Raw genomic sequence first — 18,502 nt, forward strand, 5'->3', positions numbered from 1 at the left:
TATCCTGAGAAAAGTGGATTTTTATTGGTATAGCGCCATAGACCTCCATTCATTCGGCACTCGTCCTGTGAGCGCCCTCATATGGAATCAGAGTGGAACTGCAACCAGTTCAAAAGCCGGAAGTGTACTGAGAGTGAAACTTCAAAAAATGCTTTAAGAGGGGAAGAAATAGATTTTAATGTTTCATTAAGTAAATGCGAAATCAAATCTATTATTAAGGAAAATATTATTAAAGAGTGGCAGGAAAACTGGAATACAGATAATAAGGGCCGGCATTTATATAATATTAAAAAAATGGTAGGTAAGAAATGTAGAAATGGTAGAAATAGGAAAGAAGAGGTTATAATGACTAGGATGAGACTTGGACACTCAAGACTGAACGCATCGCTCTTTATAATTGGAGTTCATGAGACTGGTTTATGTGAGAATTGTGGGGAGAAAGAAACAGTAGAACATGTGATATACGATTGTAAAAGGTATGATGAGGAAAGGAAGGAGTTGATATCATATTTAAACGAAAGAGGGAAGGTTAATAAGGATTTGGCATATTTGTTATGTTATGATTTTAATAGAGATAGAGTAGGATACAGAATGTTAATAGAATACATATATACTACAGGTTTAAGTGAAAGGATTTAATATAAATATGCTTTGGTCTATTCCAGATTTCATAGGCCGGTCTGGAGGAGCTGAACACGCAGCACCAGATCGGATATGGGAGATGGAATGAGATGGAGCATCAAATAATTATATATAAGGATTAATATGTGAGGAAGAGGCAAGTGAGAATGAAAAAAGAAAAAGAAAAAGAAAAGAAAAAAGAAAAAAAGGAAAAACTGATCATAAGAAATCATGACTGCATAACAGCAAAGGTAGGTGGCGGTATGCACTGAGAATGCAATGCGCCAAAAAACGAAAGAAGAAGAAGAGTGAAACTTCTCGCCATATTAGACATTCTCTGGTTCCTTTCTCTTCGACTGCCGCCATAGTGGTGAACGGATAGCGGTATCTGAAATAGTAAGTGAGAATAATAAAACATCGTCCAACAAGTAATAGGCCTTTTTCACGGAAGTTAGAACGCACATCCGGTTCAGCGTTTGTTGTGTAAAGCGACTTCCGGTCGAAACAACAATGGCTGAAGCAACATCGAGGTGTCACTGTAGCATCCCTCATTGCACAAATAATAATCAGTGACAACCATATTTGAGTTTTAATGTTTTTCCAAGCGATGACTGTCTGACAAAGAAGTGGATGCATGCTATTTGACACGTAGAGGTCCTGACGTTTAAGATCGCTAGAAGTAGCACGTTTGTTTGTAGCCGATGCTAATTACACTGCCGCTACTGGCAGTAGCCTACTAAGTTTGTATATATATATATATATATATATATATATATATATATATATATATATATATATATATATATAATATACTATAAGATAACAGAAGATACAATACAAAAATCTTCAAGATAGCCTACAGCCTACAATCTTCAAATGTATAACGGATTGTCACCTTATAAACAGTCCTTTGTGTGGTGGAATAGTTAGTGAGCATTATTTGGAGAAATAAAGTATGGTGATATCTTCCTGGAACAGTAATTTAATTTGTGTCAACATTAACTAAAATTATATTATGACTTGAAAGTGAAAGGACATAAATGTAAAGGCTTCAATAATAGATTTAATAAAATATGACGGGAAAGTAGCTTCATAATTTGTTTTCAGAAATGCATAAACATACCTGGAAGAGGAGTTGTTGCTTCAGCCATTGTTGTTTCGACCGGAAGTCGCTTTACACAACAACGCTGAACCGGATGTGCGTTCTAACTTCCGTGAAAAAGGCCTATTGTTTTCCTGCGCATCTCTTCATTTTTCTGTGAAAGATGAAGTTCTTAGTTGGTGGTGTTTAATATTAAACAGATTACTGTTCGATAAATAATGAAATATCTCACCGACGATGTTTTGTGGGATGACTTACTGTACGTTCACACCGCCGCCGACTTGAGCTTCCAAAGTTACCGGAAGTCATTCATTTTCAATGGAAGCTGGCTTCTCTCAGCTGCAAGGAGCGTCAAATCCATCGGCGTCGCGTTTTGAGCTTCAGTCTGAAAGTTGAAAGTAGCTCAACTTTATGGTAATGAGCTATGACGCGGTTCAGCAGCAAGCAGCGGCAAACGCCAGCAACCAATCGGAATATAGACGTCCTTCGCGCTGGTTGATTCCGGAGAAACATACGATGTAAACTTTCGTTCATACCAATTAGTTCCGAGAAAACGGAGGAGAAGCTGATCATCGCCGTTGCTGGGTTTCCTATCATTATCGGATTAATTGTACAGTTTAACCATCATAGAGTGAAAGTTTATCATTTGCATGTGTTTTTAAGTCCTGACCAGTTTAACAGGGCGCGCTTGACAGGGCATATATAATAACGAGCAGAGAGAGAGAGAGAGAGCCCCGGCCGCGCGCGCGCACTCACTATTAATAATAATAAATAATAATGTGACCAAAACGGTTATACAAATGCTGTCAAAATATTTCTAGTGTCAATGTATTGCTTGTTTATTCTGTTTACTTTTCATGGTGTGACACTTCTCTTCTCCCATGATCGAACATAGATTGCTGCTACGTCAGAGCGGCCAAAGCGTCAACAAGCTTCCTCGTACTTTTTGACAAGCGTCCTTGACAGGGCGGACAGAGCTTCTTTGCAGCTCAAGTCGGCGGCGGTGTGAACCATAGACTGTAAAAAAAGGCTCACTTAAACCACCGCACTGACCGCAGATTGCCTAACCATGTGTGCTTCACATTTGTATTTCAGGCGTCACATAAGACCTTCAGAATCAAGCGCTTCCTCGACAAGAAGCAGAAACAGAAATGGTGATTTCTTGTTTATTCTAGTAAATGTGTATGGTTACAATAATTCTGTAGATAATGCCCTTTTGCAAGATTTATCAAATAAGTTCTCACAGTTAAAATGTATATTCCCATCTGCTTTTTTGATTACGGGTGGTGATTTCAATGAGGCTCAACAGGCTTTATTAAGGGTAGACATATTTCTAATAATATACCTCTCATATTAGATATGATGGACTACTCTGATCTTATTGAAGGAGCCATTATTCTGTTCCTAGACTTCTATAAGGCATTTGACTCTATTGAACATGAATTTATATATTCAGCCTTAGATAAATTTGGATTTAAATTTAAGAATATGGTCAGAACTATATATAGAGGAATAAACAGTAGTGTTTCCCTTAAGGTACATCTAAGCGTTTCGTACTTAGTAGAGGTATTCGACAAGTTGCGCGATTTCCCCCCTTTGGTTCTTAATTGCAGCAGAATAATTGAATCTTATACTGTAAATTGTATCAATGTTGAGGGTTTAAGAATATGTGATGTTATTTTAACATCTCAGTTAGCAGATGACACTTGTATTTTTCTTAAAGATGAAAAGCAGGTTTTGAGTGTTTTGAAAGGACTGGATCTTTTTTCAAAAGCTTCAGGCCTCCTAATCAACACAGACAAGAGTGAAATACTTCCTGTTCATGACTCTAACAAAACTGTTATCAATGGTATTAAGGTCAACCAGTCAGTGAAATATCTCGGCATAACAATTAAAAAAATCAGTGAAGGAAAGAGGAAACTTTACCCCTAAGCTACAGAAAACAAAAAAAACATTTTTAACAGATGGCTTCAAAGGGACTTAACTATACAACTATACACTATAAGATTGGTGTATCCGGCTTTATCGTTATATGTGGACAAAAGAACAGCAACGTCAATTAACTCTCTCTTATTTAAATTCATTTGGAAAAACAAGACTGAATACATCAAAAGGAAAACAATGATTAGGGACCATGCTGAGGGAGGCTTTAATGCTATTGATTTGAACTCTCAATAAGGTTTTTAAAATCAACTGGGTCAAACGATGTATGTTTGGAGGAAATGCTCCCTGGTTTTTCATTCCAAATTTATTATTTAACCGCTGTGGTGGTTTAAAGTTTTTGCTAAGTTGTAATTTTAAATGTAATAAGTTACTACTATTCATTTATCAGATTTTCACAAGCAAGCACTGGATTCTTGGAAACTGGCTTTTAAACACAATTTTTCACCTCACAAATGCATTGTATGGAATAATCAATATATCCTATATAAAAACAGGACGGTATTTAATAAAGAATGTGTAGAAAAGAATATAATATGTATTTCAAAATTTATAAACACGGATGGGACTCTGATTAGTTATGAAAAATTTAGTAAGGAAAACAGTATTAATATTACTCAAAGAGAATTTTTGAGAATAATCAGTGGTATTTCGCCTAAACTTCTACAGCTTATCAAATCATCCTTACAATACTCTCCTTTAAAGGAAGACATTCCTCGATTAATGATATATGGTATTGATTTGTTAGATAAAAAATGCAATAATATTACTCTCTACAAGTAGTATTTCTCCTAAAGCAGTGTCTTCATGGAAATGGATATATCCTTCTTTATCTTTATCTAACATATGGTCTATTCACAATAAGTTTGTGATACCAAAGTCAAAGAAATCCACCTTAAAATCCTTCATAATTTTTACCCCTGCAAGTTATTTTTATCTAAATTTATGGATATTCACCCAGAATGCTCTTTTTGTGGATCTGAAAATGAATCAGTGATTCATTTGTTTTTTAAATGTCTCTTTACAGTACCATTTTGGAATGAGATTTCAGTGTTGATCTTTACATCTTTTAATAACCTTATTGACATCACTGAAGAATAGGGTTGGGAACCGAGAACCGGTAGTGTTTTTGAAAAAATACCGGAACCGTGCGAAATTCCTAAGTTTCGGTTCCGAAAACGGTTCTGGTGCGCTGTGTGGGCGAAGTGCTGTGAGCTTATCCTTTAATAGCGACGTCTCACCTCTTATTAAAATAGTAATGAATGCACTGAAAAGCCCTCGCGCTACTCAAATACGTTTTGCGTCAGATATCAACGCAGAGAGAGAGAGAGAGTAGAGCTGCACGATTAAGTTAATCTGTAAAAGATCTCGATTCAAACACCCACGCGATCTTATTCCTAAATTACAAAAACCTCACCCCGAACATTCAAATCTGTTTGCGCTGTTGTTGACCCAGAGAGTTGTCAATATGAAACAGCTTTACAATCACACAGTATCGATATTTCTGTTACAAATATTCAAATGATCACAGAAGTACTGAGATAAAAGTTTATAATTCGAGTATAAACTGATGTCTACGGTAGCAACCAAAATAGAGTAAATCACCTTTTGAAAGTCGCTGCCTTCAAATAACGAGTGTGTCGATTACATCTGATCTGATGCTTCAAAACATCCATAAAGACGCAGTCCGTAACTTTTTTGTGTTCAGAATTTACAAAATGTATACAATGAGCGAGTGCATCATGAATGCCTTTTTTTCAAACCGTGTTTTTGTCTTATCCAGAATTACTACGTTAAGCCTGCAATAAGCGTTTTTACTCGGACTATACTTTAGCAGCCGCTGCGGAGTAGCCCAGTGCCTGCGTGACTCGTCATAGACATAGAGAGAAGTAGCTCCGGCAACAATGTACTTCCGCAAGACGCATGCAGTTCTGTTTATTAACTGCTAGAGCGCTGATTTATCCAGTAATGAAACAAGTCTTTATGAATCAATCATTCAAAACGATTTTAAAAATAATCTGTTCTACACACATCTTACATTCAAGCATATTCTACCCCTTCTGAGAGGGTATTCTCCACTGCTGGATATACAATAAGCTATAGGAGAGGTCCCAAATTATTCTAGAGAATGCAGACATTTATTTTCCTTCAGAAAAACTAATATTTTTTTTGCAAAAAATGCATAACAATATGTTGAATTTGTTGACATTACCATTTGAAAAGTATAAGAAATAAAAACAAAAAGGATTGTGGATTTTTCCCTTACTATTTTTTATTAGTTGTTTTAATATTTTTTATTGAATGGGAACCGGAACCGGAATCGTTTGGCGGAACCGGAAAATTTCTTACGATTCCCATGGAGACATGTTTTGGAGACATGTTTTGTGTGCCACATGGAATAAAGACGCCAGTAGCCTACCATCTATTCTTTATATCTTTATTTGTTGTCTCTGCATAAAACATCGTCCAACAAGTAATTGTTTTCCTGCACATCTCTTCATTTTTCTGTGAAAGTTGAAGTTCTTAGTTGGTGGTGTTTAATATTAAACAGATTACTGTTCGATCAACAATGAAATATCTCACCGACGATGTTTTGTGGGATGACTAACTAAAACCACCGCAGATTGCCTAACCATGTGTGCTTCACATTTTTGTTTCAGGCGTCACACAAGACCTTCAGAATCAAACGCTTCCTCGCCAAGAAGCAGAAACAGAACAGGCCGATTCCACAGTGGATTAGGATGAAAACTGGCAACAAGATCCGGTATGTTGACATGGTTGTGCTGTAGGATTTATTTGCCGCTGCTAAACTACACCTGTAACTGCAGTCTCAAAGTGCTAGCCCTTTGGTTTTCTTGTCCTGTAGTTTATAGTAGCCAAACGAAAGCAGGACGCAATTACAGTGCTCAATTTTGTGGGAGTACTGCCATTATCCTGCTGAGAGCATCATCTGCAGTAGAGTCATGAGTACTGTCATCTCCCATATGACGTGTGAATGCTTTGTTGTGGAGACATTTCATAGGATTATTAAAAAAATTAAAGTTAAAGATTAATGTCCTCATTAGAAATGTATATGCATATCAAGCAACTTTGGCTTGCTTGTTATCAGTACTTTTGTTGCTGCTATAATGTTAAAGGGGTCATGTAATGGTACATGCACTTTTACAAGTTGATTGTACTGAAATGTGTGTCGGCAGTGCCTGTACACAACCATCATAAAATGATAAAAATCCATCCAGTGGATTTACATCCACCTTATATGTTTTCCCCCATCTCAAATCAAGCTGTTCGATTTTGTGACGTCATAAAATCGACGCCCCTTCCACGATTGTTGATTGACAGCAGCGTTTCAACACAGACCCGCCCTCCCTCGTGAGCGAGCTGTCAATCATAGTCCGCGCGACCAGCGCGGTCATTGTTGATACGCTCAGGGTTCGAAATGACTTAGGACTCTTGGGGGGGTCCCCTAAAATTTAATTATTAAATGATTAAAAATTCTGAAGACTACCTTGCCACACTATACTGTAGGCAAAATTATATGGACCAATGTTGAAGGTGGGATAATGGTCTTGGGATGTTTTTCATGGTTTGGGCTAGGCCCAGTATTGTAGTGGTGTCTGGAGAAGTGGCTATAATCTAACAGGTAAACCTCTAACTCTGGAGCAACAAAGTTACAAGTTCTTTTTCCTCTTTTTCTCTCCATGATGCAGGATTCTAAATTAAGAAAAATAATATTAGCTTCCTAGATAGCTTACCAAGTGCTCATGTATAGCCTACTCATTCATGCTCAAATTACATTCACTTTAATCAACTCACAGACTTGAATTAAGTCCTGGTTATCTTTCGTAATCACTGACTGGACAAGTAGGTTGTTATGCTAGCTTTGAATAATTAGTTTAGCTGCTAGGTCTGCTATAGAAGCTTGTTTCCACCACAGAATAAAACATTTTAAGATAATTCTGACTTAATATCTCACAATTGCGAGATATAAAGTCAGAATTGCGAGATATAAAGTCAGAATTGCGAGATATAAAGGCAGGATTGCGTGAAATAAAGTCGCAATTGCGTCTTATAAAGTCAGAATTCTGACTTTTTTTCTCGCAATTGCGACTTTATATCACGCAATTCTGACTTTATATCTCGCAATTCTGACTTTATATCTCGCAATTCTGAGAAATAAAGTCAGAATTGCGAGATGTAAACTCGCAATTGTGAGATATAAAGTCAGAATTAAAAACAAATATTGCATCACAATAAGTGTAATTGTGATTGTCAAAACATTTGGTAACTAAATAGAATTTTATGAAGTTTAGTGACAACATGTTACAATGTTTACATTGTACAATGACTGGTAGGATACAGTTTTTATTATTGCTTGACAAAAATTTCAAGATTTCAATTCCATTCTTGTGATTTGATTCCGATTTTGATTCAATATTGACTCATTTGGACATGTTTATTTTAAATTTTATTTAAAAAAAAATAATCTCACCTTTAAGCATAGAAGGCCCAATCTGCTGGTAAAGGTTAAAAATAAATTAAATTAAATATAATGCAGTTTTTGTTATAATAACAATTATTTAATGACATAAGTAAAAAATATAATAAATATGTAATATAGTGCTCAGCAAAATCTCCTCTCTAGCTATTTTTTCTATTCAATTAACATATGCTATGGTCATTAAATGGCTTTCCTAAAGTAAATGTAAAATTATGTGACATAATTGTTCTCCTGCTGTTATATTGACCTCTTTCCGTGGTTGAAAAACACTAATTGGTCGATATTATGTATATTCGGTAAGTTGTACTGCATCTTTAAATAAATAAGTAACAGATAATCGGTTCACGTGCACTTGAACTGAGACGCTCAGCGATCTGTCACGTCACATTTACAAGCGCCAAACGTATTTTTGTCTGAATTTCGTAATAAAATTGACGGAATCTAAGAGCTGAGAATTAGTTTAATATTAAAAGTACCTCTTTGCTCTGCAATTTTTCTGTGCGTGAGAAAATGGATGTGTGGCATGAGAGCGTGTGAAAAGTGTCAATTGCGTGAGTCTCACGCTCAATGCGTGAGAGTTGGCAGCCCTTTATATTAATATTTATATTAATCTTTGCAAATCGCTTGCTGCACGCTTCACGATGAATGTGGCTGTTTACACTCAGGCTACATTACGGCATGTTTTCTATGTACGACGTTCTCAATAATCCCACGTTTATAATGAACAACGCGTTATGGTTATTGTGTTATTGTGTTACAAACGGTCAGAGCCATATGTATAAATGCCATACATTTAAAATGTTTTTATTTATTTATTGTTTTATGGTTTTATTAAAATACATTTTAAAACATGAATAAAATAAACAACTTTAAAAATGTCTATTAATGTCTATTAATTTGTCCATTTAAAACTGATTTATTTATATACATTTTTATGTTTGAATTATTAAATTGATAAATTGATTCTTCATTTTATTTTTAAGTGGCACTCCTGGGGCCTCATGTATTAATCTTGCGTACGCACAAAAACTTTGCGTACGCCAGCATTCACGCTCACGGTCGTATGTACTAACAGTGAAATTAACGCGAGAATGTGCGTTCCTCCACGCCAATTTCATGACTGGCGTACGTACATTTCTCATTGTTTTTGTCCGTTGGCGACTCTTACAGTTACACAATTACATTACACAATGAATTGTTCTACAAGTCTATCGCACCACCACCTGTGGGAAGCATTGCTATTAATTTGCAATTTATAAAATAATTGACATATATTGTCACACAAGCCTTATGGGAATATTCTATCAATTATGCAATTAAGTAAGAACATATAAAAGCATATGCAAATTGATACAACCCTTAGTCTATGGCAATGACAGCTTTGGTTTAATGTCCACCTTTATATCAGACCATTTCTTTTTAAGGTCATTTAGGGTAGACTGTGTACAGTTGAGACATGTGTACAGTTAAGACACCTTAAATAACTTGCGTTCGCAGCAAGCACAAGTTGTGATTTATGCTGTGCACGTGCGTATTAGTGTCCTCTTTCTTTGATCGTGGGAAATTTGAACAACGGATGCATCTCCGATCCGAAGATATCGGGAAAAGTTTTTTTTTCTAAGATATGACGTTCACTTCACCATGCACTCTCCACAATGAATAGCTTATTATCCTTATGTGACTGTTAAACGTAACTGGTATCACCACAAACGTTATTCTGTGCCCTAAAAACTGGCATATTTCATGGTATTGTGTCATGCAAGGTAATTGCAAAATCTAGAGAAATGTGCGAGGTGGCCAGCGGGGGATAGTTGAGACACATATCTACTGTACCCCCGATAGAGTTCTATTAGGAAACACATTGTTTAGTTGTTCAGCGTTATGATAACCGTTTAAACGCCGTAATTAGCCAGCATAGGACGCAAATGAAAATAAAATTTGATATTTGTGATATTTAAACTGTGTATTATTAATAAATATTGTTACATATCTTGTTCCTGCTTTATAGCCTACATTTTAACCAGTGGTAATTTAAATAAAATGAATGAATATAAATGGATGAATAAACAAAAATGTTGCCCAATTGTTATTTTCTTTATTTGTCTTTATTTTTTATATTTACAATGAATGGTTAGTTACCTTCACATCATTAAAAATGGGTATCTCAACTGTACCATGCACTGTCTCAACTGTACCACATATGGGTAAAGTTGAGACAAAGTTGAGACAAAAAGCACTTTATTTTTATGAGCTAATTGTGGAAAATATAAGCTACTTGTGGGTATTATTGATTGATATCTTAGTCTACAAGCTAATGAAATGTCATGTGGCGTGTCAAATTCACATCTTTTCAGTGTCTATTTTTGTGTGAAAAATCAAAACGCAAAAAGTGTCTCAACTGTACTCAGTCTACTCTACAGTGCGACTTTCAGATCCCACTGCATTGACAGCATTAGCCAAACTCTCCCACTCATATTTTTTCCTTTTGTTATTAATTCCGGAGGACAAAGTTCCAAATAAAATATATTTTTTCGTTTCTACCTCCGATAGTAGCACCTCCAATTCACTTTCTGTAAAGTTTCGTTTCTTGCTGCTTTCTTTTGCCAAAGTGGACTCATTACCATATTTAAATTAATTGAATTAAGGGAGGAGACCTGGGTGGGGCGTTGTGCTCGTGTATGTGCGCTCAATTTTACGTTAACTGGGATGTACAAAGAGAATATGCGTGGGATCCTTCGTATGCAGAGATTCATACATCTTGTTTTTTTTGTGCGTATGCACATTTATAGCTTTGTCCGTACGCAATGTTTTAGTATGAATTCAACGCAAGTCTTTGTACATGAGGCCCCTGGTCCTCCATATGCAAACGGTGTACGGTACGCACAGAACAGAGGGGCGCAGTGAGCAAAGCTCATTATCATTTAAAGACACATGCACTTAAACGGCGTGCTGAAAACAGAGCTGGTTTTGACCAGGTAAAATGAGTGTTTTCTTACAATACTAATGAGAATTTTTAATTAAAGTATATTACAAACTTTTAATTTAGACCCTAAAGAATCATATTAGCTTGTACAAAAATGGCATTATATGACCTCTTTAACAATGCATTTAAGTGATACAGGTAGTGACTTAATTTTGTGACTGTTTAAACTTACATTTGCTTGGTTCGTTAAGTTTGCTACTCTTTATACTTTAAAACATCTTATTCGTGGTTTTCTGAGCCACACAATTCTTAGTTTTAGAGCAGTGCAGTTTACTAGAAAAACCTTAGGATTCTAGTGTAATTCATTTTAATGGCTGCAATCCTGTGTGATGCTTTACATTTGCTAATCTTTTTGCAGATACAACTCCAAGAGGAGACACTGGAGAAGGACCAAGCTGGGCTTGTAAACAAGCTTTACTTCAGCATCCCCCTCCATCTGTTGTTCCATACAGGGTTCTCTAGTCTCACGCATCGGCTGTGAGGCACACGCAGTTCACATGCTCACACGCCACACCATGTATTTCTCACGCTGAAAAGGCAATGCCAACCAAGTTGTCCTGCAAGCTTTAAAGAGAACCCTGTATGGAACCCCAGATGGAGGTCCACCCAGCACCGGACGTCATTAAGACGTTGTTTTTTAGGCTAAATCAAGTCGGCCCGTCATAGCCTTCATTTAGCACAAAAATAGACGCACATGTCACTGCACATCCCAGAAATACATTATTTGTAAGCATGTAAGCATCTTGTTATTTCGAGATATTAAGTCGTTATTTCAACATAATATCTCGTTATTTCAACATAAGTCATTATTTCGACATAATATCTCGTTATTTCGACATAATATGTTATTTGGACATAATATCTCGTTATTTCGACATAAGAAGTCATTATTTCGACATAATACCTCATTATTTCGACATAATATCTGTTATTTCGACATAATATCTTGTTATTACGGACATTCTAATCTGCATTCTTATAATGGTTTTCTATGGGAGGAAAATGCCCGTGTAATTAACACATTGCGTTCATATTCTGGGCCCATCTGATTTAAGCCTATTTTATTATGATTTTAGCATAATTATTAAGAAATACACGCACAATTATCTGTGAACTTAATAAATGTTTCAGATATGTTTTACTATGCACAAACAAATGCCTTTCAACTTGTGTGCAAAATTTAGAATTAATGTGCAGCAATTTGTACAAATAGAGAGTCTGTATGGGCCAACTATACGTGTTGTAGCCATTAAATAAGTGAATTTATTTTCATATTTGTTAAAATATTATGATGTTATTTTTTTTTCCATCTATGTTGATTATGAAAAGTGAACAGCATGATTAAGATATGCGCAATATATCGGGAGATCATACATGATTTTGACCACTTCATCAAGTTTTGTTTTATAGAAAAACTTTCTTTAAAGTGAATTTCGTTTTGTATAAATTGTATCTTAATTTTAATCAATTTTTCATCAAGCAAATTGCCTGGATTTAATAAATAAGAAGCAAATATAGCAGACAATATAATCAGGACATGGAGGCGCCGGTCACTTGCATGTGATCTGCGCGCATCTCATCATAAATAAACCAAAACTCAGCGTATGCTTCACAGACATGAGAAATATAGAAAGCTTGAAATGTCTTTAAGCGAAACAATTCAAAACGAAAAGAAATAGGCTACTCTCTATAATTATGTAATACATTATGTGCATTTCTCTATAGGCACGTTCATACGCAAAAAACACTAGTTTATTAATAAAAATCAATGCACGCATGTCACCGGATCTACATCTTTGTTGCACCTATTATCTTGGAATAATGAGATATTATGTTGAAATAACATTATTATTAATAATAAATCTTTAAGAATATTTGATTGAATACTGAATGTTGTGCTTGTTCAATTTAATAAAATTATAAGTAGGCTACCTAGGCCTGATTTGGCATAAATCGAGCAAAAAGCACTCCCTAGTTTATACCTCGTTGAAAACCCTTGTGCTGTATATTATTACACCTATTTCTGAACATTTGTTAACAATTACTACATTTAATATGCCTATAATGCATCCATAAGAACATTAAAACATCACAGTAGTTTAAACACCATAGACCCCAATAAACAACAACACTTAAATAGCCTATTAATAACTGCTTATTAATATATTCACATATATGTGAAGCACTGTTAAATATATTGAAATACATTTTGTATATTTGAAGTAGGCTGCATTTAAAAATACTTAGAACATAAAGCTTAAGGGTTATAATTTCACAGCTTTCCTTGTGACGATGGATCTCACAAACCTGATTGGGAACAGATGGAAAATCAAGCTTTTTCTCCTAATACACTAAAATCATTGATACATTACACCTCTGATCTTTCTAAATTTAAGGCTCAGAATCCTGTTGTGTCCCACTCACTAAAAATTTGGTCTCAGATTAGAAGATATTTTCATTGGAATCAATGTTCAGTCCTTACACCAATAGCTGGTAATCAAGCACATAAGCTGTTTTCAGGTCAAACATTTCAACAATGGGACCTTAAAGGAGTGTACACAATTAAAGACCTCTTCATTGATAAAATATTTCCAACATTTGAACAATTAATACATAAATTTAATATTGATAACAAAGACTTTTTTAAATACTTGCAAATGCGCAACTTTACTAAAGCAACATTTCCCTCTTTTCCCAATCAGCCTGAAGTATGTCCTATGAACAATGTTTTATTGAACAACCCACTTAAAAAAGGTTCTATTTCTAGAATATATAATTACCTTTCACAGATAGATAGTACAACTACACTTGACCATATAAAGGATGCTTGGAGTGAAGACTTAGGAATAAACATCACAGACGACCAATGGATCGAAGCTCAAGAGCGGGTCCACTCCTCTTCAGTTTGTATCAGACACGGTCTGCTGCAGTTTAAAATCCTGCACCGATTACACCTTTCCAAACAAAGACTGTCCAGGATGTTTCCGGGAGTGGACACCTCTTGTGAGCGTTGTGGCTATGCCCCTGCTTCATTGTCACATACATTTTGGGACTGTCCCCACATCACCCTCTATTGGTCTAAAATAACTGAGACTTTGTCAGCAATTTTTAATGTTAGACTCCCAGCAGATCCAGTAATGTCACTATTTGGTGTTGTACCTACAGATATACATTTGAACAGCTCACAAATTAATGTAGGCTATTGTGTTTTGTGATGTTGCTAGCCAGACGTCTAATTTTACTAAACTGGAAAAATAAAATTCCTCCTACTCATCAAAACCTTCTTAGAGACGTAATGCAATATTTACAATTGGAAAAAAATAAATATTCTTTAAGGAAGAAAGAACAAACATTTTACTCAATTTGGCAACCTTTTATTAATTATAACAAGTAAAATTGGACGGCCCTCCTAATGCTGTTACAGTTTTGTGTTTCTGAGTGTTGTTTTTGTATCTGTTTCAGTGTTTTCAGTTTCTGTGATCCGTTTTCCCGTCTTCTGTTGATTTTGGTCTAGTCCTGCTTTCCCCGGGTTGCGTTCAGCCCCGACAAAACGTTGCACAACGTTTTTTAAACAGAAACGGTGATGCGTTGAACACACTGTTCTGATGACACAAGAGTTGTAACTAGAGCCCGAAGCCATTTGTTTTGAGAATAATGGCTGGCTGATGAAGTTATTGGCTGGCTAGCCGGCTCAGCCAAAACCTAAATGGCTGCTGCAGCCGCCAAACTTTTCATAGCTGCAAATGGCTGAAGCTGCCACTTCATGTCTACAGATGTCTATGTTATACTGATTTACTAGATCTCAATATTTCCAAGCAATGCATGGCTTACACTATATTTTACACTATATTTCTACAAAATGCAATACAATGTAATAAAGAAAACACCAGATTTTACTTTCACAACGTATGTACATATTTATTTTGTAGTCTGTATGCTACTAAACATTTTCAAATAGCCTACAATGTGTTGTGTTTAGGCTAAATGTATGTAGGCTAAGTTGTATACGATAACTTGGCATTATCATGGATGAAGCTTATCATATTACACCTTGAAGGAGCAAGTGATCCATATTTGGATCCAACAGAATTGTACAGAAGAGAGAGAGCTTCCTAACGGTGCATGTGAGAGGGTGACGGCAGAGATCGCGGAGAAGTATGTTGAACTTTTTTTTTTAAAACTTTTTTTTGAACGCAAAATTTTGTTGAATTTATGAGAAATCTACAGACGCAAACAGACGAAGTGTAGTAAAATAAAGACCTAAATGTGTATTTCGGACTTTTTTTCACCACAAGTCTGAAAGAAGACAAATATCCAAAAATCTCAAAATTGACCAGTAAAAAAACCCCCCGATGCCTGCCGTGTCTCGCCTTAATATAAACACACACTGTTATCAGTATTATTTTGGACAAAGTTTTGCACATTTCACTTCAATTTACACTGAAGCATGCGTCGTGAATTAGAAACGGTGGTTTGTTACTGCAGTAATATCACGTTCAGTGCTATAAATCTCCGTTCCAGAATATTTGGTTCATAACATCAATCTTTGATTCAGGTGTTTGTGCAACCGTGCCCTGAAGATTTAACAAAAGTCTGGGTAGGCCTAAGTTAAAAAAAAAAGTAAGTAGGAATTAGGAAAGTATGCTTGCTTGCTTCTTTCCACCATTTCACCTCAGTGCGAGAAAAAAATGCATCGCTTCTTCTGTAAGGAAAACGAGCAATTTTAATTGGTCGTCAATTCACTGTGAGTCTGTGTATCGTAGCAACGAGCACAAGACTGTGCTGTTATGAATCCAGTGAGAAAATAGATCTCGTGTATTGTTTATATTTCGTGTGTGTATGTCTCTATGTGATAGAATTATTATTTGATGCAAATAATTCTAGCCGGCTCAGCCAAACTTTATCAGATGGCGGCTCAATTTGGCTTACGAAATTATTGGCTGGCGGCGGCTGAAATTCTAAATGGCGCAAATGGCGGCGGCTTCGGGGTCTAGTTGTAACTATGGCAGCTGAGAAGGCCATTCTTTGTGTTCTTTGTGAAGAATTTTCGGAGCCTGATGAAGTCGGTATAAATATGTGTTTAATACTACAAAATATGCCCGATGTTACAGTTACTGCACTTGCCGCCCAGAACAAAAGAGAACATCCCAATCGAGTGAAGGGATTGCTGAAACTGAAGCACACATCTTACCTAATTCAGACTAAAACACATCTATTTAGCCTCACATACTGACTTTATTTGTAGTTCATACTGTTTTAATACCCTGTATTTTCTTTCTCGTTTTTAGGAAAAGCACTTACCATTGTTTATTTCTATACCAAATGTCATACACGCAATGAAGCTAAAAATATAAACAACTACATCACTATGTTGATATCCTATATTTTTACAATAAAACTTATGACAAACATGTCTTCTAATATCCTCAGTTGTTGTGTATACCGAGCTGCACATAGACAGTGGAGCTGCATCGAACACATTTGTAAATTACTTTCCTTGAGCCCATTGTGCGAGTTCACTTTAATACCGCGTGCTTTATATATACATGTTGCTGCTGATTGGACTGCAGTTCTGACACACCCACCAAACAAGAGAAAACGTATCTCAAACCCCGTTGCACACCGGTGCACGCCGTTTCCAGGAAACATGACGTTCAACCCGGAAACCGTAGCAAAACGTTGCGCACCGTTTTGAACTTGAACGTGCCCCCGGTCTGTTTAATTATTTCATCCGTGTCACCTGTTGTTTCCTCGTTAGTCTTGTCAGCTGTGTCTTGTTTCCCTGATCAGTTCTCCCCTATGGTTCTCCCATGTATAGGGATCTCCCAGTCACGTGACCCCTAGCCGCGTGTCAGCCATTTTAACGGAATTCTTCAGCGCACCTACATACATGAGAATGCGGATTATCAAATGTTTTATGGCAGCGAAATGATTAAAATAATGAATAATGGTCACTGTATTAATTATCTTGAGCCTGCTGAAATGTTCCTATAAATATATTTTCTTTCCAACTGTGCAATCTGAATAAAAATAGGCTAAATTTATCCACTAAGCTGCAGCTCGTCTTCCCATTAACAGTTTTTTTTCTCTTTCTGACATTTCATACCTGTTGGGTTTACATTTTTTAATTAAATTGACTATAAAAAAAGATTGCTTGTGTGTGCTGGTGTTTATTCCAGTCTTTTAAAATAGTTGAATGAATGAATGCTCGCGAGGTGCCTGTAACGATGTTAAATAAGCTAGGCTTATAATGTACACACAGGGTATTACTGTGAATTAGAGAATTACAGTCAACTACTTTGAATAGTATAGCATTTTGGGCATAAACATGTGAACAGTGAAAAGATTGACATTGAAAAATGACACAGAATGATAAATTTAATATTTAATCCAAATAAATAAATGTTCGTGGTTAGCACTGATGTTATTCATTTGTTCTCACACACTTCAGCGTCGCCGTCACTGGTTTAGACGAACACTGCCACTATCTATTATATAGCGCACCGTCAGCTAACGTTAACTCTTCACGTCATGTCATCACAAAAAGAAATATACAAGAGGAAGATAAAGGAATTAGGAATCATAGATCCATATGAAGCACCACAAGTTCTTTTTACAGGCATTTAATGTGTAGAAAAACTTCCTGACACTGAGTTCGGTGACATTTACAGCTACCTTATTCACTTCTCATCACGTTACACCGGAGCTTCATTAAAAGCATACAAAAGCTTAGCAGGCTATCGGTATCACAGCATCGCTCGGGCATGATAGAGATGAATATTTCGCGACGAGCTGTATTATCATCAGCGGTTTAGCATTTTCTATTCCGTCAAGATGGCTGCTCCAAATGGCGTGACGTCACGCGGGACGTCCCTATATAAGCCCAGTGTTTTCAGTCTGTTGGTTGTCTGTCGTTGTTGCTACATGCGTGGTTGTTCTGTTCTAGTTTCTGTTCCTGTTCCCTGAGAAACCTGTCCATGTAATATCTTGTTTGTTTAAATAAACACTGCTGCAATTGAGATCCCGCTTCTGATCCTGCTTCAACCTGGGGCCTGTACCATGAAGCCGGATTAGGTGGCTAGCCAGCTATGTTTCAGCTTAGTTTCCGCCAACCCTGGGTTTTAGGTACTATGAAAGTAGCTCGGCTTTAATCGGTGTTCGTTGCCATGGTATCTTACGCTGCACGGCTAACCTGCTCCCGGGCAGGTTATGTTCTGGATTCAAGATCTCAGACCGAAGTTTGACCAATCAGCTGAGAGCAAAGAAACATTATAGGTGACGTAACTTATTCCAAGTGTCTGTTGCAATGACTTAACCTTTTCTTCCAAATCCGGTGGACATCTCAGCGCAAATT

The 18,502-nt window shown here is 36.3% G+C and overlaps 1 protein-coding gene across 1 annotated transcript; it reads left to right on the forward strand.

Moving 5' to 3' along the window:
- Positions 1–917: 917 nt before the first annotated feature.
- On the forward strand, positions 918–18,167 carry LOC311095004 (large ribosomal subunit protein eL39). The gene is made up of 4 exons (XM_084133285.1): positions 918–1,017; positions 2,819–2,877; positions 6,325–6,428; positions 11,507–18,167. Exons 2-4 carry the CDS (start codon positions 2,875–2,877, stop codon positions 11,553–11,555), a joined length of 156 nt encoding a protein of 51 aa, XP_083989411.1. The 5' UTR covers positions 918–1,017; positions 2,819–2,874; the 3' UTR covers positions 11,556–18,167.
- Positions 18,168–18,502: the final 335 nt, after the last annotated feature.

Source organism: Abramis brama (assembly GCF_963993115.1).
Source record: "Abramis brama genome assembly, chromosome: 13".
Classification (NCBI taxonomy): Eukaryota; Metazoa; Chordata; class Actinopteri; order Cypriniformes; family Leuciscidae; genus Abramis; species Abramis brama.